The 22774-nt window shown below is 52.2% G+C and overlaps 1 protein-coding gene across 1 annotated transcript in view; it reads right to left on the bottom strand.

Moving 5' to 3' along the window:
* Positions 1–22774, bottom strand: part of SNTG2 (syntrophin gamma 2) — a 178197-nt gene that overhangs the window by 115182 nt on the left and 40241 nt on the right. Inside the window, exons 2-4 of the mRNA XM_086699902.1 lie at positions 12795–12932; positions 4807–4863; positions 4661–4718 (exon numbers count right to left, since the gene is read on the bottom strand). Of these exons, the coding sequence (XP_086556028.1) occupies positions 4661–4718; positions 4807–4863; positions 12795–12932 (253 nt within the window). The remainder of the gene's footprint in view (positions 1–4660; positions 4719–4806; positions 4864–12794; positions 12933–22774) is intronic.

The raw sequence follows: 22774 nt of genomic DNA, 5'->3' as shown, positions 1-22774 counted from the left end.
GCCCTGTGGAAGGATGGGGAGATGCCGGGGCCTGGACCGCCGGCTTCTTGTTGAGTCAGAAAAGCAGACCCTATCCCTTCAGGCCACTGGACATTTAGGGTATTTCACAACCAAAGACATCCCTACCTGGATGTGAATCCACGGATTTTCAGGGCAATTTCTCACGACAACCTCAGAGACTCACCACGGGGGCCACACCCTGGCTTTTCTGTTTGCCAGCCGTGTGTCTCTGGACAATCTTTTTAGTGTACTTGTGCCTCAGCGTTCTCCCTGCACCACAAGGGTGGTCACGAAAGTCCCTCTCTGACAGGGTGCTGAATGCCCAGACACAGAAAGCATTAAGTAAAATTCATATTTTTCTTTGCACTACGATCCGCTCCTGCCGTTATTTATCTGTGTCCCTGTGGGTGACCTGGCTTCCCCAGCATGAGGCACACTCCAGGAGGGCACGAAGTAGGTGTGTCTTCACTGCCCCCTGCAGCGAGGGGGAGCTCAGTGTAGCAGCAGGTCCCCGAGAGTGAGCGAGAGCCTGTGATCCTACAGGCCAAGTGAGCTGCCCCTGTTCACGAGGTCTGAAGTTACCAAACAGAAATTTCTAATAATAACTTGAAGGGCTTCAGGAATTGAAGGAATGTTAAATGTCCAAGGAAAGATATTTTTAAGACTTTACTTACTAGGTATACAGTATTAATAAATATCCCCAAGCAAAATAAACACTTGTACCTTTTCCTCGTGATGTGAGCAGACATCATGGACTCACCGGGCCTCTGAGCTCAGAGCCTCAGCCTGACTGGAGGCCGCAGGGCACCGCGGTCTGCTGGGGTCCCTCCCAGGAGGCCTGGGCACCGAGGTGTGCGGGGAGAGCCTCTGGGTGCGTCCTGAGCCCCAGAGGGACTTCATGCGCTCGCAGGAGGTGGGAAAGCTCTTCCTGAACAAATAAAGGAGCCAGAGGGTAACCCGGCCCCTCGGCCTCCGGACCGCTCTCAGGCCCCCTCCTTTCACACCCCAGGTGCTCAGGCAGCCGCTCCTCCCCATGGAGGTTAAGTTCTTAGAAAATCACCCTAATTCAAATGCTTCTTTTGTTCTAATTCCCCGACCCGTTCCGAGCACCCTTAAGCATGCACCTGCCACGGGGCGTGGATCCCCACCCCCACCCACATTTCCAGCATCTGCTGATCCCCGTGTCTGCTGTGTCATGTTACCAAATGCCGTCAGATGCTGCTGAAGCTAAAGATACAGAGACTCCAGCAGGAGTTCCCGTGGTGTCTCTGTAAAATCATGCCTGGACTCCCCTTCAAAGCACCTGAGAGGCTGGCGGCTGCCCCCACGTTCACCAAGACGTCCGAGAGCGCGGTCCCTCCTGCTCACTTCCTGCAGCAGCCGGGTGGTGGGTCTTTAACGTGAACAGACGTTATAATGCTGCGTTTGGAAAAGTCCGCAAACCACCTTCTCGCTGGTAAATACAACCCAAGCTCCTTCCTTGGACTTCACACCCTGAAAAACCGGCCACCTGCCCCTTCCGGCGTGTCTCTGCCTCTTCCAGCAAAACGACGCCTGTGTCTCCACCTCTTCCGGCGTGACGACCACTGTCTCCGCCTCTTCCGGCGTGACGACCACTGTGTCTCCGCCTCTTCCGGCCTGACGACCACTGTGTCTCCGCCTCTTCCGGCCTGACGACCACCATGTCTCCTCCTCTCCACGTGCACCACGCTCCAGCCGAGGCGACCCGGGCTACGCTCTTCGGTTTCTCGCCAATATCTGCTGAACATCACCCGCGGGAGGACTTTCTCAGACCACGTCGCACAAAACCCTCCCTCACGTCCGTCATCACACGGCCTAGTTTCCTACACAGCGGAACCTATGGCCGCGGCCTGAACATACCTTATTCATGTTGTTGCCTGACGATTTTGATGTGATGGCGGGCTCATCACTGCCGAATGCCCAGAACAGAGACTCTTCCGAAGACATGATTTGTTGAACGTGGCTACACAAATGCACAGATGAACGACAGCCTGAGCTGACGTTCCCCTTTGACCTTACAGTTTATAGCCACCTCGCTCCTGAACGTGAAGCCAGGTGCACATCACGTTCCCAGTGGGACTGAGGCTGCAGACGATCCCTCAACATCTAGGCCTTCCTTGTGGGCAAGTGACACCTGCCACATCGGGGAGGTACCCAGGCCATGTGGGGGTGCGGCCGTCTCACCAGGGCCAGTCAGTGTCCCCCTTCCCACCACTCACCTGGAGTCTCCCGTCTCCAGGAGCCAATCCTGACTTGACTGCTGGACTGGGAACCAGTTCACGGGTGTGCTGGCTGCCATGTGCGTCTCCAGGTCGCCTGGACCTGGGGCTCCAGCACACGGGGCCCCACACTTTCACCCGACACCAGAGGCACACGGCAGCTGGGCACAGATTTCCAGCAGCCAAGGGAGTCCCTGCCCGTAAAACAATAGTCCTGTGCCATACTCTGAGGTGAGTGGCGTTACACCGAGCCTGGGTCTCTAAAAGCTCACAGTCGGTTGAGCATTTATGCAGACTTTACTAAGAGCTCAGGGTGTGGGATATGCACTCGGTGAAAAAGGAAGCAACAGGTCTGGAACGCAGGCCGACAGCAGTAGGGTGGGGGCGACCGTCTTCGTGTCTGAGAAGAGGCCTGAGCTACTGAGGCCGACTGAGGCAGGACCGCACTGATGGAGTGCAGGGACAGGTGACCCAATGGATGGGGACAGGGCCCTGGCTATCAGCTCACCGGCCACCGATGCCAGGATGGAGGCAGCCTGAGAAGACAGGAAGCTTCTTTGACCCCTGCAGGGACTCTGCTCAGGAGGCACCCGCACATTCTGGCTGCAGGACCAGTAGGAAGTGGGGGAATCTACTGGCCCAGCTGCCTCGGGGGCCCCGGCTCAGAGATGGGAGGTACTGGGGTGACTGGCCACCTTTCTCAAAACTGCAGCCTCGATTCACGGTGGCGCTCTCTGCACATGGCCTTCACCTGTTTGTCCCTCCACAGAGAATGGAGGTTTTCCCTCTAACTTAAGCATAAAAGCTTTTTCTGATTTTTATCTGCTGGTTAATCCTACTTCCTCTCCTCTGACACACTCATATCCACAAATGAAAACCTACACTAGTAGAAAAGACGGGGTGTTTGCAACATCACAGAAACACATCGAGCTGTCCTCCTTCCATCACCAATCAGCCCACCCTGTGTGCCACATGGCACAGAAGGAACCAGACAGATGGCCCAGTCCAGGTAGGGACAGTCCCTTGCACAGACGCACTAGGTTCTGGAAGCATCTGGGCTCTACGGTATCACCAGAAGTACAACAGGAACGCTCCAGTCTGGAGGGACGACGGTTTTGAAATCTTTGAAAACGTCAACAAGAGTGACCCACATGATGCAGAGACCAGTGCAGCTCTCCTGCTACCTACAGATTTCATCAAAACCACACTTCCTACAGAACCAAAATCCTCGTGTTAGGAAGGCGTATGCAGGAGAGCCACGCACTGGCCACAATTCACAGGCTGGTCTCCTCAAATGCCCTGAGTCTCAGCCTCGGTCCTGATGAAACACTACCCACCTGTTGTAACCTTGCTCAACAAGGGGAGAAATGTAACACTGTTGTTGAGCCGATGACTCAATGCCCTTTGGGTGGAAATGGTCTTTTTGCAGATGCAAATGTGTGGTTAAAATCTCTCTTCTCTGCATGAATGAGTCAAGGTTGTTGTGGGGAATTCACATTCCGTGTAGACATGGACTCCAGCCACAGGTCCACGCCACAGCCCCTGCGCACACGCACCTGCGGAGCACGCGGTGGTGGGGTCCCAGGCCGAGGCCGCCTCTCCCACAACCACTCGGCCGCCACGTGCTCTGACACGGGGCTGGGGCTGCAGTCGGGGAGAAGGAGGGGACACGTCTCCACTGTTCAAGAGCCCCGTACTCACCCCTGCTCTGTTTTCACCGCCTCGGACCCCTTCCCCCACACGGGTCGCTGCCTCCCCTCCTCCTCCAGCGGGGGACAAACAGCCCCTGAGCCTCAGGGGGACCGGCACCCACAGGCAGAGTGGAGGCGGCCGCACGGAGGGCCTGCTGGGACACCGGAATGGTCCCTGCCATCTAACTACGTGACTGTACTACAACCATCTCCCACCGTTCAGCACTGGACGGTGAGGCCGCAAACCGCACATCCACTCCCACTCCCGCTCCCGGTGACCTGAGTCAGCGGCAGCTGCGGGGCGACCATCCCCCCCCAAGCCTGACACCATCCAACCGCGTCCCCGACGGCCATCCCGGCCTCCCCACCAAGCCGCTCCCAGAGGGCGGGACGCGATTTTTGTCACAGACCTCCATGAGCATCATGACTGCCGACGCCAGGACCATGTGTCCTCGGGCATCACACTGCTGAGAAGACCCTGTGGTCTGGCCCTGAACGTGTCTCCAGAGGCTGCCCTGATGGCCACAGGGGAATCAGTATCTCTCTTAAGGGCTCGCGGCCTCAGAGGACATGAAAAAGGCAGAGCCGTGTCAGGGGTAACGTAGGGGCAACAACAAAACAAAACGGCCGCTAAACAACCCAGCACACAAACAGGTGCTTATTTTTATCGTTTCCAATAACACGTTATCTCACAAACTGCCGTGGGCATACATGTCCTGGCCGCGTTACCTGCGTGGCCTCTGAATATCTTTGATATGACGACAGGGACCCTGTGCTCGGCGCCTCCCTGGAAGATAGGCAGAGAGAAGGTTCCGTCACGATCAGCACAGACACATGCTCAGAAAGAAGGTCGCAAGGAAGGAATGCGTTCCTACCTTTACGCTCAGGCCCAAGCCTCCAACGGGCTGTCTGCGCAGCGTAACGGTTCTGTGCTTTAAAAAATTTTAGAAAACAAAGCAAGTTTAGGTTGAAATGCATGATCAGAGAGTAAATGCAAAATGCAGACATACGTTCATTTAAATTTAAGTAACTCTTTAAAATACACCTGCAGAGTGACACACGTTCACTTTCTGTCTGTAGTGTTACCTTGAGGAGCAGAGACCTGGATTAAAAACAGACACACAAGATCCAGGCCCTATTACGGCCGTTATTTAAACCCAAGGTGAATTCCTGCAAGCTGGCTGATCTTCCGGATCTTTCTCAAGGATCACAGGCCCCAGGAAATGGCCGTGCTCTCCCGATCTCAACCTATCTTCGAATCCATTCTTCCCACCAGTCCCCAGACTGGCTCCCTCCCCTGCTGCCTCTCCACCTGGCACAACCGCCTTCAGGCCCAGGCCCGTTCTCAGGTAGTCAGAGCTGACCCCTGAATGATCGATCACCATCTCCCAGTCCTTGGCTCACGGGGCCCAACCACGCGTGAAGGCGCCAGGGGTGTCAACGAGCTGGAAGTGCAGCGGTGCCCGGAACCAGCAAGGCCTCCAAACCGCATACACATTCAATCCCCAGCTCCTGTTCTGCTTGGTCTAAACTGACCAATCGTTTAACCAACTGCACCAGATCTGAGGGTGGAAGACAGGGGCCTGGGGTGGGAGGAAGGGGAGGGCCAGGCGCATCTGTGGCTCAGAAAGATCCCGTGGGAACAACAGCAACGACCCACGTTCTCTGTTCTGGAAGCAGAAGCATAGATGCTTTCACACCAAACGCAGAGCACCGTGAGCAGGGACAGGCCATCAGGAGTGTGCTCGCAGAGCGCCATGATCAGGGACAGGCCGTCAGGGGGCCGTGGAGAGCCATGAGCAGGGACAGGCCATCAGGAGTGTGCTCGCGGAGCGCCATGATCAGGGACAGGCTGTCAGGGGGCCGTGGAGAGCCGTGAGCAGGGACAGGCCATCAGGAGTGTGCTCGCGGAGTGCCATGATCAGGGACAAGCCGCCAGGGGGCCGTGGAGAGCCGTGAGCAGGGACAGGCCATCAGGAGTGTGCACGCAGAGCACCGTGAGCAGGGACAGGCCATCAGGAGTGTGCTCACAGAGCGCCGTGAGCAGGGACAGGCTGTCAGGGGGGTGTGGAGAGCCGTGTGCAGGAACAGGCCATCAGGCGTGTACTCGCGGAGCACCGTGAGCAGGGACAGACCATCAGGCGTGTGCTCACGGAGCACCGTGAGCAGGAACAGGCCATCAGGGGGGCCATGTGGGCTCCTGCCCAAGCCCAGGGCATGCCAGCCGCCAGCAATGGGCCACAGGGACTGCAGGGCCGAGGGGGAAGCCAGTGTTTACAACGTCTCTTGCACAACGTGTAAAATCCAAGAATGACTCCATTCTCAGGAGTGAATTCATCATAAGAAACCAGAGCCAACGTACCTCCTTTAGCGCACGCGTGGGAATCCGTTACCCATGTGGATATTAACGGCAACACTGTGTTCTGAGTGTCCTGTGGCTGCAGCATCTTCAGCTGGTGGCCGTTTGTATTATCACACGCAGAGAGAGAGCCGCGGGTCGGGGACGCTGGCTTCAAGGTAATGGATCGCACTGTCTCTGTGTCCCGCACTGCCCGCGAGGGGGTGACGGTAAAGAGCAGGCCCAGCTCACGCCCGTTGACAGACTCGCAGGGGCTCCTTCCGGGCCTTTCCAAGTACTTAGCTGAACGCTGGGAGTACGTCTCATCCCTGCCAAGGGCAGACACACTCGGGACGTAAATCCCACGGTGCATGGGGGTCTTCCGTGTGCAAAGTCTGGAGTCAGCCAGTGACTCAGTGGGAAAGGCGGAGGGGACAGTTACCGGCTGCCTCATCATTCAGCCTGAGTCCCTGCCGCATGTGTGGTGACACCCAACATGCCTCTGAGGGGAATATTCTAACCAAAGCCCAGAAAATAGGGTCATGTGATTCCACACCAGCCAGCAATCTCCACCGCACGGAATTTGTCAAACATTCAATCGTGTTTTCCAACTTTCGCCATTAATGCGAGCATTTGAACCTCACAGAGAGCAAGCGGATATATTTTAGAGAAAATATGTTTGGAAAAGTGCCAAGGGTGTTTCTGTTGAGACAGACTTTGCCAAATGACACTGTAAATCAGTCATTTTATTCACATATCGATCTCAGGAGGAAACTTCGAATAAAACTTCAGAAAATGATCACCTGAGGCAAAACGGGTTAATGCACACCAAAAATCTGGACTAATAGTCCCAACAGGTGAAAGCAGAAAAAATTTATGCAATGAGCCTCTTTACCGTTTGTTCAGGAGAACTTGAAGAGACTGTTATCTGTTATTAATCCAGAACACTATTTATTCAAGTATTTGCTCTACACAATCTGCTAAAATTTCCTTTTGGAGCAAATGCGCCCTGGTCACTTAACCCTCTGAGAAATTGAGTTTCTGTGTCTGGAAAGCGAGGATGATACTGTGTGTCCCACACAGAAAGTTGCTGTGGGCTGAACTGTTCCCCTCAAGTCCCTACGTGGAAGTCCCATCCCTGTGTGACTACATTTGGAGGTAGAGTGAGGTTGGAGGGGTCACGGGCTGGGCCCCAGACCACGGGACTGCTGTCCCCACAGGAGCAGGAAGAGGGGGGACCCCAGAGCCCTCTCTGCATGTGCTCAGAGGAAAGCCTGTGGAGGGCGTGGTGGGAAGAGGGCACCTGACCATCTGCATGGTTCTGCGTGGGCAGCCTGGGCCTGCGAAGACAGCCAGTGGAGAGAATTACGGGAAACCAGCAAGTGTCACAGAAACATCAGGATGTCAAGTCTCGTCATGAAAAACCTCTTCTTTCTGCTCTTCTAAACTCCCTCGCTGGAGCTTGTAAGAATCTCGCATTCAAAGCCGGGAGAAGGTTCAGCCAACCTGTGTTCTCACAATTGAAGATCATGTAACTACCTAGGTTCTAACACGAATGTAGCATTGTCGTATTTAACAATTTTGTTTTTCAAAACAAGATTTGTAAAAGTTAGTGGATAGTTAAAACGAATAGAAAACACAACTTGTACAGCTTTTAGCTGAAAACGTCCACACAGCAACCCAGCTAAGGCCCCTCCTGTGTCCTGATGCTTCACGAACTCACAGCCAGGCCACAGACACAAGTTTCGAAAGCCCTTCTCTCAGCAGATGTGTAGACGGAAACTAGTGCTCTCAAAAGGCACTTTCTAATTCAACCAAAGCAGTCCTCTCTGACGAGCTCGCTCAGTGCACAACCGTGGGGCCAGTACCTCATCCATCGAGCCACGTTCTCCCCTTAACCATGTTTCTCTTCAGGGTTGGGGTGTGCTCACTTCCCAGAGCAATGAATTATGAATTCATTCAGATGTGAAGAGACTTGGGAGGACCAAGTTTGGAATCTAAGGTAACTCTTCAATGAACTCTTCCAACCGAAGCCAGCTGCACTTTTCACAAACATAAGAGATAAGGACCTTCAAAAATATTCTGCTTTATCATTAATTCCAAACTATGTTTTGACATTTACCTACTGCAGATTTATGGACCCAGAGAATTGAAAGCAAAAGGGAACCACAGAAAGGATATAAATGTAGGTGGATAAAAGCAGTAATAATGCATTTATTTTATCACAAACGAGCAATGATAGAATTGTGGGCATTGAGTATAGAATTTATCAGACATAGCCAGGACTTTGGCAGGCGTCATGGTAACAAATTCATCCATCTTGGGGAGTTTAATACAAGTTTAATTCTTTATTCCAAACTAAAATATCAGTTTGTTGATATTCCTCATAGCACTTGTTATGTGAGAAATAAACTTAATTTTTGAAAATGACTTTAACAAGTTCACTACCCACCCCCTCACCCCCAGCTCCCCCCACTCCTGTGACGTCTTTCGGTCTCATAGCCTGGGTTTTGTGTCTGATACGTTGTTTAGCTGGTGCACGGAGATTCCAATGCCGGGTGTGTTTTCATCTTTATCTCAAGACAGCCCCTCTACTCAGGTCTGCTGGGTCACTTTTCGTGCCTTGTCCTTGTCCCACCTCCGTAGCCTCCTGTGCCGGAGGCATGCTACAAACTTGGTCGTTGCCGAGCCTGAGGTCCCTGAAGGTCAACGTCTGTTTTATTTCTGCCATCTGTTGCTTACAGTGGTTTCAAGTTCACTCATGAAGGACATGACTTTATGGTGGTTTCAAGTTCACTCATGAAGGACGTGACTTTCCAGCACTCCTGCTCCAAGCAGGGGAGAAAGTCAGCTGTCCTCTGACCTCTGGGCCCCGGGACTGCCTCCTGAGGTCTCATGCAGATGCAGCCAGGTCGTGGCAGGTGGGCCAACGCCAGCCCCAGGGGCCGGGAGCCTCCCCTCACACCAGCTTGGCAGCACCCCCCAGAACCGGGGATCCGTGTGTCCGAGAGCGTCCCCGGGTCACACCCTCACAGAGGAGCAGCTGAGACACTGCCCCGACCCCGTGACTAACTCCAGGAGCTTAGCTCTGTCGCTCTGAATCTTAGCGTCCCAAATAGTAACACGAGGACACAGAATCCACTGAAGTACGTGCCAGCCACAAATTCGCCGGGACTCAAGGTAGCGAATACGATATAAATTTATTAAAATGTTCTCTTCATGCAGACCTTCCCAACCACGTTAATTTAAGCCACAAGCATAAACTTACAATTAGAGAAATGCAACGTGTCACGTGTACAGGGATGACTGTAAAATAAAACGATGTACACAAAACCCTGAAACACGAGAAAAAGCTAGGTCTCTCACGCTACAAGCACTCCCTCTCTTTAGGAGATAACGGGAAAATCCCAGGATTTGAAATAGGCAAAACGCCATGTTGATCTCAACGGGAAGAAATATGAATGGAATAAGAATTTTCTGGTTTTAAACTCCGGTGATGAACCGGCAGATTTAAAAAATCCTCTGGTTTTATGGAAGAGTCAATGCAGTCCAGTCCTCCATCTTTTGTGATAAAAATAACACCCATCGTGAACTGACATTGCGGCGATTGCTTCGGCAGGGCCACGTCCACCCATTGCCGTGTCTCGGACGCGCGCAATCCAGAAAGTGCGGCCGGAGGCGGGGACCCCACGCGGAGTCCGCCTGCGGGGTCGGGGGAGCCGGTTCCCGCCACCACGCGGCTGGATCACCAAGCACACGGCACGCACACTTCGCCCCAAGGTCAGAGCGCAAAAGGCGGCAACGGTCACCAGCACCATTTCCTGGGAAGAAAACGGACGTCGAGGAGAGAACTCCACGGGCCTGCTGCACGTGCGGCTGCAGAACGACCCTGACGTCAGGTGCTCAGGGCGGTCCCGGCCCCCGGGGCGGAGTCACACACGACAGCAATGACGTTTAATGGTAGTTTTAAGTCTTGTGGTCCTGCTGATAAGCTAGCTTCTGCTGGAATTTAGTATCTATACTGTGTGCCCGGTAAATAGGTGTCGCACCGAATCTGACACGTAAGTGTCACGTCCTGGCCACGGAGGCTCGGGGTTCGGCGACGTGTAAAACCCCGACTTGTTTCTTCTGTTGACCCACCGTGGACCTACTAGACCTTCCACTCCTGCCCTTCGGAATAAGCTTCAAGGGAATAATCGTCCTCGGCCAGGTGCGGCCTCCTTGGAAACGTCCAGTTCCACAGGCACGGTGAGAGCTCCCCAGAGGTGTTCTGGATCCCATTCCAAAATCAGCTGTGACCTTTGTTAAAAATAGTCTTCTCGCTCTCCAGACACATGACATATTCTCAGGCAAGATAGCTGTTATTTTTATAACCAACTGAAGAATGCAGTGCTTCAGCCCTCCCGCAAACTAATGGGGCTGCACCCATTCTGCTCTGTGGCTGGGATACAGGAGTCTGACCTCAGGTTGCTGACTGTTTCCCCCGGAACCGCCCCCCAAACCATCCAGCACAGGGACACGTGTTTCTTCACCAGAACATCCACGATTTTGTAGGAGGAGAAGCAGGGAACCCGCAGAGAACACCGGAAGTGGGGCCGGCAGACACAGTGGTCACAGACCCAAGCCCCGTGTGCCCCCCACCCACTCTCCAGAGCGGGCGAGTTAAGGTCAGTCCTGTGGCCGTTCACAGCCCTCAGTGAATCACTGGAAATTATAAACATAAACTGACAGGTCCGAACACACACTCATTTATCCTAGGAAGGAACTGATCACTTTCATCAAGGACTTAACCTTAGGCCAAGAATCTGACATTATGAATAAAGAATGTAATTTATTTTTCCTGGACAACTGAGCACAGAAACACTGAATGTTTTTATTATAAGTTGTCAGGGATTCTCTACAGATTATAAAGTCACTCTGAAGAAGGATAATTTTCTAAACAGTTCCAAACTCTTTGCTAACCCTCTGCTCCCCAGTCCCATGCCACCAAGTACTCAGAACAGGTAGGGGACAGAAGGGGACAGTAGGTTGAATGAGGGGTTAGTGCCTGGGCTGCAGGAAGGTGGACCCCAACCTCCAACCCGACCCTCAATTCAAGGGAGGAACAGTGGAAGGAACTGTCCTCCACCCCCATCACAGTCGCCTCACCTGTCCTGGATGGCAGGGAGCATCCAGAACAGGGGCAGTGACCTGAGAAAGGTGGGGCACAGAGGGACACTTCCAGTGGAAGCCACAAGCACTTCCGTTCTCAGGGCCACGTGTGTGTAAGACTCACACAGGAGCCCAGCATCGCTTCCATGTGGGGACATGTCAGGCTCTCCCAGGGAAGACATCACACTGGCAGCATCTGCATCTCCTGGGAAACGCCGATTCGAGAGAAGTGGCCAGTTTACTTCATTTCCGATCAAAGGTCATGAGGACCCAGGCAATTGTGAACGTAAGAGCCCGCGCTCTCCCAACAGCCCTCCCCGGACTGGGGAAAAGGAATGACCTGGGGTATTATCAAATGCACAGAAAAAACTTATTTTCAGCTACATGATTCCTTGAGTCTCTCTCTGTTTTTGTAGCTCCTGGGTGGGTGCATTCAAAGGACAGAGCAGTGAGATGTAGATTGTATATGCATAGATTTATATATTTCCAATTATGAGCCCACCAGAAGGAAAACAGGAAATTGGCTACAGTTTTAATACAGCACACTTAATACAGTATACTGTATATTAAATATATCGTGTGCAGTATACTACATATTAAATATATCATGTGAAGCATACTATATATTAAATATATCATGTACGGTATACTGTATGTTAAACATATTGCATACAGTATGCTATATATTAAAATATCATTTATAGCATACTGTGTATTAAATATACCATATACAGTACACTGTGTATTAAATGTATCACGCACAGTATAGCGCATATTAAAATACGTCATGTACAGTATACTGTATATTAAATATACCACATAGGGTAGCCCTGTTTGAGTTAAACTGAAACAAAAGCAGCCAAAATTATTCTTCCTCATCTTTATTCGACATTTTATTGCCTCTAATCAGTAAGTTTCTTGCCTTAAGAAAAGCTCATTTGTAAAAGACTTAAGCCAAAAATGGCAGGAGCGCCTGTTTATGTCCCCAAACGCCAGGGACAGACCTGACACCAGGCACCAGAAAATGGCCGCTGCACATGGTTCTAGACAGAGACCTCCCGGCTGAGGTTTCCGCCAGCAGACGACCTCTCACACTATGTCCTTCCATTTCCAATGAGGTTGTGTCACGTTCCATCCCGTGGTGCGTGGGGCCATTTTCACATAAAGGTCCTTAAGGGAAACCCATCAGCAAAGAAATGGCGGAAGTCAGGGAGACAGTAAAGGGTTCCACCTGGAACCTGACGTCTGGGGACAGTTAATGGGGGAGGGGCTCTTCCTCAGCAAACAGCCCGAAGGAAATAGGAAAGCGGCCTCACCCAGTTAGGCCTTCCCAGCGCGTCCACACGACGCCCGGCGGCGGCGCAGGGCACTTACATGTGCGCCGTGGCTGCTCCCGCGGACACAGACCACGTCCTGTTTCTGAATCGTGAGGACCTCTCTCGTCAGCTTCAGGCGGACGTCACAGGGGCTTCCAGACCCTTCGTGGTGCAGCAGGGCGAGGCCGGTTCTGGTCTGAGGGGGCAAAGCGGAAACAGGCCAAGGGTGTGAGCACAGGGACGTGGGCGTCACAACAGGACCACGGCCCCTCGCCCACCAGCCCATGGGGCACGCCTGCACTGACCACACAGGGCAACACATCTGCCTCCCATCTGACCAGGGCTCCAGTGACTGGCCTAACACACGGGAAGTCTAAGTTTTGAATAACCGTTGCTGAACAGTTTTTACAGGATTTAAGTAAATATGTTTTTAAAAGAAAATTGGCCAGGATTTTCTTCAAAATATTGAAGTGTTATTAGTATTTTATTTAAAGCAATTTTTTCTGCCTTTAGAAAGGCTTTTCTACTTTAACCAAAGCTATTTAAGTGAAAACCATAACTTTAGAAAGATTCAGATAATACTTGGATGAAGATTTGTTGTTGTAGGAAATGCTGAAAATAATCATTAAATGGACACCGACTTCATCGGAAGCACCAGGCAGGGCCCGTGCACCAGGCTCCTCCAGGGTGGCCTCTGCTTCCGTGGGAGCCTGGGGACGAGGAGGGGCTTCCTTCTGACACCAGACAAAGCAGTCAGAAAACGGAAGCAGCGGTCAGGAGGGAATTTAAGTAAAGAAGATGGCCTGCCAGGCCTTGTCCGCAGAGAAGGGGTAAGTCGGAAAGACGTCTCTGGATAAATGAGAAGGGCCTCCTGGTGCATGAAAATCGCCGTCGACCGGGTGCCCCCAGCCGGGCCCCGGCGGTCGGGTCTCAGGTGCGGAGCAGGCTGGCATTTCCGTCCTGTCGAGCGGCAGGGGCTGCGTGCAGGGCGCTACCCGCACAGCCCTAGGCGGTCACCCCGCACGCCAGGAAGGAGGGCGGGGGAGGCAGGAGGATGACTGGCGAGGTGGCAGGCGCTGCACCCTCAGGCCAGGGCCACGTGGATGGGCCCGCGAGAGGGAGGCCCAGCGAGGTGTGAAGGATGACGCCGTGGTGCCGGGGCAGCTCAAGGCCACTAAACGTGGCTGCTCGGGAATGACCGGGCGCCCACAGAGCACCAGTGCCCGCACCGGTCTCCCCTGAGACCACGCCTGAATCTGTGTGGGGTGCGGTCTGAGCCTCAGGGTTCTAGAAGCTTGCCAGATGCTTCTATTAACGGGAGAGTCAGGGGAGGAAGGGCTCAGAGCAAGGGGGACGGCGTCCGGAACGCTCCCTGGAAACGCAGACCCTTGGCCGATAGGCCCTCCCACTCAAACAGAACCTGCGGTCCCCCCACTGCAGGTGACGCCGGCGCGGAGGAAGCCGCGTCCTGCCGGGCTAGACTGCGCGACAGTACGGCCCACCCGTACTCCCGGCACAGCCGCGCTCACCCAGGACCACGCCGACGCACTCGCGCAAGGAGGCCGTCCACACAAACAGCTGCGCATTGACGCCGAATCCACAGACGGCCCGTTCAAAACTCTGCTTGATTTAGAAAGTACACAGATAGGGGCCGTAAGGGCGTCTGCAAACCCGTCGGGCGTCTGGACGCGCTCGGCCTACACGCACCCCGTCTGCCAGCTGCCGGGGCCGGAGCGGACGTGGCTCCGTCACACGTGGCCACCGGGGCCGAGCGCTGCACGGAGGTGTCTGCACAGGGCTGGCCCCCACACCCACGCTCCGGAACCCGGGAACCCAGCCATGGTTCTCTTCCTCTCCTGGCCTCAGCAGGTGGCTGAGAAGCAGGCACCAGAGTCGCCAAGCCTTTGCGGGTGAGCAGGACAACCCCGACCATCACCAGTCCCACCGGACAGGGATAGCGCCCACTGACCCGCTCTCCCTTCGACCTCCTGGCTCCCCGCCTGGAGGGCGGGCGGGCACACGGGCTCCTCAGAACCCTTCACTAGAGACGTGCCCGCAGCCAGGAGCGTCCCCTGGCCAGCTGTGGGTGCCACGTGGCATCAGGACCGTCTGCTCTCACTCTGCGGCCGGAGCAGCAGGGGCTGGAGGACCGTGTGTAACTTAAACACGTCCCTGTAGAAAGACACCTGTGTGACCTGCTGTCGGTCATGTGACTTTGGGTGCGTTATTGCACTTCTACGCAAGACTAGGTCTTCGTGGCCGCTGCGTGTGTTAATAATGACGACAACTTTATTCACTCTGACGGAGAATGACACTGTCCACTCTCAGACCAACACGGGAGCGCAGAGATGACATGCACACGAGATGGCTCAAACACGGCAAAGGGCCACCTGATTTAGCAGGACCCGCTCTGAACTCTCTTGCCGGAACGTTCTTGCTGGACCTAACTTATTGTTCCTTCACTTACTCTTGGGAAGGTGCTGCCCGAGAGTGACCACGTCTGTGAAACCGTCAGGGGCCTGTGGACGTCAGACGAAGCCGCTTCCCATGTGCCTGGGCCACTCCTGTGTTAACTCCGCTAATTACAACAGCCCCGTCCTCCCTTCCGTGGAGGCAAGATGCCCACTCTCAGCAGTACTGAGCTCAAACCTCTCGAAGTGCAGGGGATTCCCCCACACTATAAATTCCACAGCTTGTTCTCCTGGTATGAAGGTTCTAAAAATGCTGCTAAAATCTCTCACCCAACCACTGTTCCTTCTTCTTTCACATTTCCCAGAAGTGTGTTCTTTTATGGGACTTCACTTCGTACATTTAAGCCAAAAACGTCAGGGGGGAGAGCCATCACCGAAGCTCACAGGGTCACCGTGTGTCAGAGGCTGGGCAGTGCGATCTCACACAGGGCAACTTCTCTGGTTCCCTCCTAAGCGGCAGATGTGACGTCCACCTAAGGGAGCCCTGATCTGTCTGCATCGCTCCTGCGACAGTGTGACTGGATGTGAGCGTACATGGCGGCCCCTCCCTCCTTCCCCCAGACATGTGGACGGAGAGCTGGGAAGGCGTCAGCGCCTTCCTGGAGGTCCCCTCCCCTCCACCTGCCACAGGCCCTTGGCTTCTCCTCTGCTCTCCTGCTGGCTTGTCGACGTTCTCCCACTCTCCACCCACAGTCGCCCAAGGGCCTCTATGCGGACACCCTGCCTGTCCCCTCACACCCACCTGGCCAATGCCTAACCCCCAATTCCTCCCTTGTCCACAGCCCTCTGAGAGGCGTCCTACCCAACGGCCTGACCGCGGGGCCGATGGCCTGCCTCCCGCTACCTGGTGGGCCAGATGCTGGAGGAACGCAGACCTCCCAGCAAAGCATCCTGACGCAGAGGGATCGATAAACCACTTTCTGGCCTTGGTGATGGACCTTACTTTTCTTCATCATGACCAGTGCCTGCTGATTTAGGGCAGGATTTCAGTGAGAACACAGGTCAGTCTCACCGACGAGCCAGGCGAGTTGCAGGAAGCAGACAGGAAGACAGGGCAATGGCTTCCCACTTGCACGGGAGACACTCAGGCTATTTTAACGTCCTTCTCGCACATCTTGGTGTGCGTGTGTGCTCAGCTTGCAATAAAGTCACGCAGTCTTCACGCAGGGATGGGCCTTTACGGTATCGCTTTTTCATTAACATTTATAAACCCTACGCACTTTTGGTAAACTGGCCAAGTATGACTCAAACAAGTCTTTCTTCAGGTTAATTATAAAACGTGCGTGCTTCTGTTCTGTTTAAGTACGTCTGTTACTAGGAACACCTCATGAGGGGAAGGCATCGGCAAGGGCACTGACGTCACTATGTATCATTATGTATTCTCCAAACCGAGGGTTATGTATCATTATGTATTCTCCAAACCGACGGTGAAGCCCCACAGGGGGAGGGTTAGTAGATTGTCTGTTGTGTTCCACTCGCTGCCCTCAGAACCACCAGCAGCACATACAGACAAGAAGCTTCCCGTTCAAGGTAAAAAAGAAATGGGACCAGCTGCAGATCAGAGGCAGGACACAGTATTTCAGGACCCTGTGAAATGCAGCAAAACGAGGAAAGATTCTGACCACCGATGCAGAACTCCTCACACTTGCGGGAAGACACGTTTCTCCAAATGCGCATGCACATTCCTAAAGGGTAATAGTTTAATGATGCTCTATTTAGAACGACAGACCTGAGGATCGTAGGCCAAAAACAATGCAGATTCAGTACCGTCAAGATACGCTGCTGTTGCTGTGGGGTTTCGGAGAGAAAGCAGATGGCCATAACCTGGACGACAGGAGAGAGCCAGCCAGCGCGGCTCAGAAGGGGATGCGTGTTGAGGAGGAAAGCGACATGAGGGTACTTAGAATAAAGTCCATGACGAAATGTGTTAAAGTCAAGTGAAGCAGTGAGGGAGTCCACCGAATCCCACAGACGTGTGCAGGCAGGCAGGGGACGAAAACCGCACGAGAGCTCACCAGCACGTAACTGATGTCTGCGGAGCGGAGAATGGACCGAAGGAGCGGGAGCGACAGTCCTCCTAGTCACAGAGAAGTGTCCGGAAAACTCAAATCCACCCACCAGGAGGACACAGCTGGACCTGTGGGGACTCACTTGTCTTGGTCAACAATCAACCCCAAAGCACAGAAGGAAGCCATACAATTAGGGTTTTTGTCTTCTTATAGTTTAGGGGAACTGGTCTGCTGAAGAACCTTCACCTTGGCTAAAAACCCTGAAATGCTGAGTAGCTTCTTGTCTGTGCTGTAATGGGTATGTTTTATTTTCTCCATTAGGCTTTTCATGCTCAAACTGTGTCATTTTTGACAAGAAATAGGTTTAAATTACAGGTTTCACGCCACTGCACACCCCCAGGCTGGCTGTCATCAGAACGTGGATAGGACCGGTGTTGGTGAGGCTCGGCACATGAGGACCCCTACGCGCCCTCAGAAGAGCCTGGTGCTTCCTCCCAGTGATTAAACACGGAGTGCCCACACCAGCCGCCAAATCCACTCCCACGTACAGACCCAGAGAGTCAAACACGTATCCGCACAAAAACGTGTCCCCAAGTGTCCACAGCAGTGTCCCTCAGAACAGGCAAAAACAACCCAAATGCCCACCAGGTGACGTGTGGCTACATACACGTGTCCTATCCCGAAGGTGGAATCACATTAACGACAGAAATGGAGTTCCGGCACACGGAGCGCCGTGGCCGAACCCTGACTGCTTCGCGCGAGAGAGCAATCAGCCACGGATAACACCACGACCCCGTGTCCACAGAAGGCCCAGGGAAGATCCACAGAGCACAGACTAGCGGATGCAGGGGTGGGGGCCGGGGGCGTGTGCAAGGACCAGTCGGGACACGGCGTTTCCTTCCGGGGGATAAAAATGTCTGGCACACCTCCGCAAGAAGTGAACCACCGACCTGTATGCTTTGAGTGCAGGCCTTGCGGTCTGTGAACATCTCAACGAGCACTTGTACACAAAATGTATTTCAGGTTTTCTGAGTAAGATGGCAAATTTGATCTCAGCTCCGACCCACTGAGTTGACAGATAAGTTATTGGTGACATAACCCTACCAATGATTAAGAGAATGCACGGGGCGCCTGGGGACTCAGCTGGTTAAGCTCCCGACTCTTGATTTCGGCTCAGGTCATGGTCTCACGGGTCATGGGATGGAGTCTCGAGCTGGGCTCTGGGCTGACGGCTCAGAGCCTCTTTGGGGTTCTCTCTCTCCCTCTCTCTCTGCTCCTCGCCCATGCTCGCTCTCTCGCTCTTGCTCCCTCTCGCTCTCAAAACCAAAAACAGAAACCAAAAAACCTGAAGAAGAGAGAACGGAGGCGCTCGCACACCATAAACCACGTGAAACAGCTTCTACACGACAACGCCGAAAAATCACGTGGGTTCTGTGCAGCCATCGTCATGCTGTCTGGGAATGAAGGGGAGACCCTTAAAGGCAGCAGCTGTATATACAGGTATTTTTGCACATTCTGTATTTACACGAAGTGTGGGCCGAGGCAGACACGACCAGAAGCCACGTGCCACGAGTCAGGGATGAGACGATGTGTGGCAGGCGCCCTGCGGTAACGCGCCAGGGTCCCACGTGTGGACAGGGTGCCGCCGGGCGGCTCCGGCTCAGGACGCCCTAGGTCGTGGCCCCAGGCATGTGGGCTCCCTGCCTCGAGGAGCAGCGTGCAGGGGTGTGCAGAACCCAAGGGCGAATGGCAGCATGACCAGGGTGGCGAGAGAAAGCTGTGCCCACCCGGCCACCAGCCGCTCCGACCTGGCTGGTTCTCGCTCGCCCGTGCCCACGGACCGGGAACGGCAGGCTTACCTGGCAGGCAGGCGGGCGACACCAGACAGCCGCACCCACACAGGGGTGTCTGGGACTCACAACAGCCTTTCCTGTACTGGTTCGCTGGTCTGCAGCGCGTCAAAGCGAACCACCGTCCGTGTTTGCCTACCGCTGACAAGTGGGAAACTCAGTGGGAAGAGCAGGGGTGAGTCAGTATGTGTTTTAAGAATATACAGTTGCTGGGGCACCTGGGTGGCGCAGTCGGTTAAGCGTCCGACTTCAGCCAGGTCACGATCTCGCGGTCCGTGAGTTCGAGCCCCGCGTCAGGCTCTGGGCTGATGGCTCAGAGCCTGGAGCCTGTTTCCGATTCTGTGTCTCCCTCTCTCTCTGCCCCTCCCCCGTTCATGCTCTGTCTCTCTCTGTCCCAAAAGTAAATAAAAACGTTGAAAAAAGAAAAAAAAAAAAAAAAAGAATATACAGTTGCTAACAATATAGGGATCAGCTGGAAAAATCAGAGGAAAGTTACGCCAAATAAAATTACTGCAGGAAACAAGAGACAGTTTATTAAATTTTCAGTTCGATGTCTGCAGTGCCACTTGAGGAGACAATAGCGTCTATAAGCCAAAGTAGAGAAGACTGAATGAAATAACCCGATGGAGAAACGATGCCAAGTTAGAGCCACAGCGGGCAGCGGCCTGCATCTGCACCGTAGGTGACAATTTTCGGTAAAAATTAAATTGTCAAAACTCAAGCAGACTTGGAGACAATGAACAGACTCACAATTTTGTCAACACCATCTTTATAAATGACCCAAAGCTCAGATGATTGTAAGCACATCCTTTTAAACTTTCAAAGAAAGAAATCCTATGCTATGTGAAGTATTCCCAAGTATAGGAAAGAGGGAATTACTCCCACCACATCCGACAGAAAAATTAAAAAACCTGACAAAGAAAAAGAACAAAAATAAATGAAGAACATAGTCTCACTTTGGAATAAAAATGGACCGTCTTCGGCACTCTGATAATAGAATTCAAGAACAGAACAAAAGAATAATATTGCAACTACACAGAAATAGTTACATGTCCACAAAATAATATCCTAATGATCGTAAGTAACAAATCACCTAAGTAAACCAGAAGGAAACATCTTATGATCTTGTTAATAGATATCAGAAAGTTATTATAAAACACTTCAATTATCATCACTACCATCTAACGTTCTGAAAAAACAGAGCTAAATTAGTAAGGCAGTAAATAGAAATATGGTGTTTAATATTCTCCTGGAAAAGGAGAAGAAAAAATTATCATTATTGTCAGACAATGCAATTGTTTATCTTGCAAAAAAACAGATCTCCCACACACAGAAGGGAAATAGTTGTTTCAAGTTTAAAAGCTCTTCACATGAAATCTGCAGACAATAAAATAAAGGCAAGAAATAAACTGAAGACACACAAAAATATACAAAAAAAGTTGAAAAGGACACTGATGTATAAACTAGGGAAATCTGAACTCCTCAAAGGGGATCAATCCGATTTAAACCAATTTATGAAAAAAAAAAACCCCAGATTTTCCAGCAACAATAAAAACATGACAACAAAACACTGATAAAAGGAACAATAAATCAAGAAGATACAACAACCAAGACCACACACATACGCGGCAAATATTTAAGATAAAAAAAAAAAACCAATAACCAAATATTGCAGATAAACAAAATTAAAGTGGCAGCTGGAGATTTGGGCACACCTGTCTGCCCATCTGCCGTTAGAATAAAAGGAACATAGGCAAAGGTACAGAAGATGGGAAACATGATTATGAATCTGAAAGAAACAGCCATGAATTTAAAAAGTTCTTGTTTTAGGGGCACGTGGGTGGCTCAGTCAGTTGAGCATCCAACTTCGGCTCAGGTCACGATCTCACGGTTTGTGAGTTCGAGCCCCGTGAGTTCAAGCCCCGAGTTCGTGCTGACAGCTCAGAGCCTGGAGCCTGCTTTGGATTCTGTGTCTCCCTCTCTCTCTGCCCCATCCCCACTCATACTCTGTCTCTCTCTGTCTTAAAAATAAATAAAGCATTAAAATAATAGTAATAATAATAGTAATAATAATAATAATAATAATAATAAATAATAATAATAATAACACAAAGTTCTCGTTTTAGGAGCTCCTGGCCGGCTCAGTCAGTGGAGCGTGTGACTCGATCTTGGGGCCATGAGTTCGAGTCCCACACTGGGTGTAGAGTTTACTTTAAAAAATAAAACAAAACCAAACAAAACTCACTTCAGAGTCCCCCATGGAGCACAGCCCCAAAGCAACCACAGAGCATCACGGTCAGTCAGAATGTAGTCTCTGATCATAACACCAATTTAACAGACAGACATCAGAACACAACACCAACTGACAGAGAAAAGAACACAGCAGGTTATGAACTGAATGAAAATCAAGATATTACTTCAAAACTTCCGTGAATTTGCTTAATATACCCAACAGATAGGTGAAAACAATAAAACCAGAAGTTTAGGTGAGGATATGAAGAAACTAGAGACACTCTTGTACATGCAGGGCGCCCAGACTGAAGCGCACCCCTGCCACGGGCTCCTGAGTTACGCAGTAAAGACGCATGGACGAATCCCACCCCAGCCACCCTGCCCTGGAGCACATGACCAGAGACGCTCCTTGCAAGTCCACAGATAAAGTAGAACAGGACTTAGTCCCAAAGAAACGTTTCTGGAACGGCCAACTAAGAACATCTGAAAATCCACACCTCCAAAGAGGCCGGACGATATTGGCAAATATCACCCGGTACAACCATTCACAATGAACAAAATTAACCAAAGGTCAAGGGGAGAAGGAAGGTCAAGGGCAGAAGAGGGTCAAGGATAAAAGTCAAGGGCAGAAGGGGGTCGACGATAAAAGGTCAAGAGCAGAGGGAGAGTCAAGGGAAGGGGGAGGTCAGGGAAGAAGGGGGTCAAGGATAAAAGGTCAAGGGCAGAAGGAGGGTCAAGAGAAGGAGGTCAAGGGAAGGAGAGGTCAGGGCAGAAGGGGGTCAAGGATAAAAAGGTCAAGGCAGAGAAGGCTGCTGCATTCCCCGGGTGAGTAAGGATGGGGAGATGTGGGTGGAATCCAGACGTCCCCAAAGGCAGAGTCGGCAGGCCGTCCTGACGGCTGGGTGTTGGTGGAGGGGGGGCGCTCAGGGGCCAGGACTCCAGGGGGAGGAAGTGAGAGGACACACGAAGGGCCAACAACGGCCATTCTCTCAGAAACACAGAGTTTCTCTCACTCATTTTCCTGGAAGTTTCATTTATTTGTACTTTTGGATGTTGGCAAACGCCCATCTACGATTTGCTAAACCTGCTTCCAGAGGGGACGTCTGTGTGCTGTGACCCCGTGACCCCTAGTGACTTGTCCGCGCATCACACAGCCGGTGCGGAACCAACACCGAGGACACCGAGGGCACCTAAAATCGGGAGGAGGAGGAGGACTAGTTTCCTGCCCTGCATTTTATTCGGAATCCAGGTTTAGTGCTTGGAGAGTAACACCACCAGAGAGTCTGATTAATAACCCTGAAATTCCATAAAACAACGCTAGAGCGGTTTCCAATTAAAAGCCGTGTGTCCGCATCTGGTGCTGAACACTGCAAAGGACTTTCAAAAATGAACTGTCCAGTAATGACTGATAGCTGTTTGCTTTTCCAGACATTGATTAACAATTCATATTCAAATGATGTATTGCTTTTGGGCTGG

The sequence above is a fragment of the Puma concolor genome, chromosome A3, assembly GCF_028749965.1.
Source record: "Puma concolor isolate L17-30 chromosome A3, mPumCon1.1.hap2, whole genome shotgun sequence".
Taxonomy (NCBI): Eukaryota; Metazoa; Chordata; class Mammalia; order Carnivora; family Felidae; genus Puma; species Puma concolor.
This window is presented reverse-complemented; position numbering and strand designations above follow the sequence as displayed.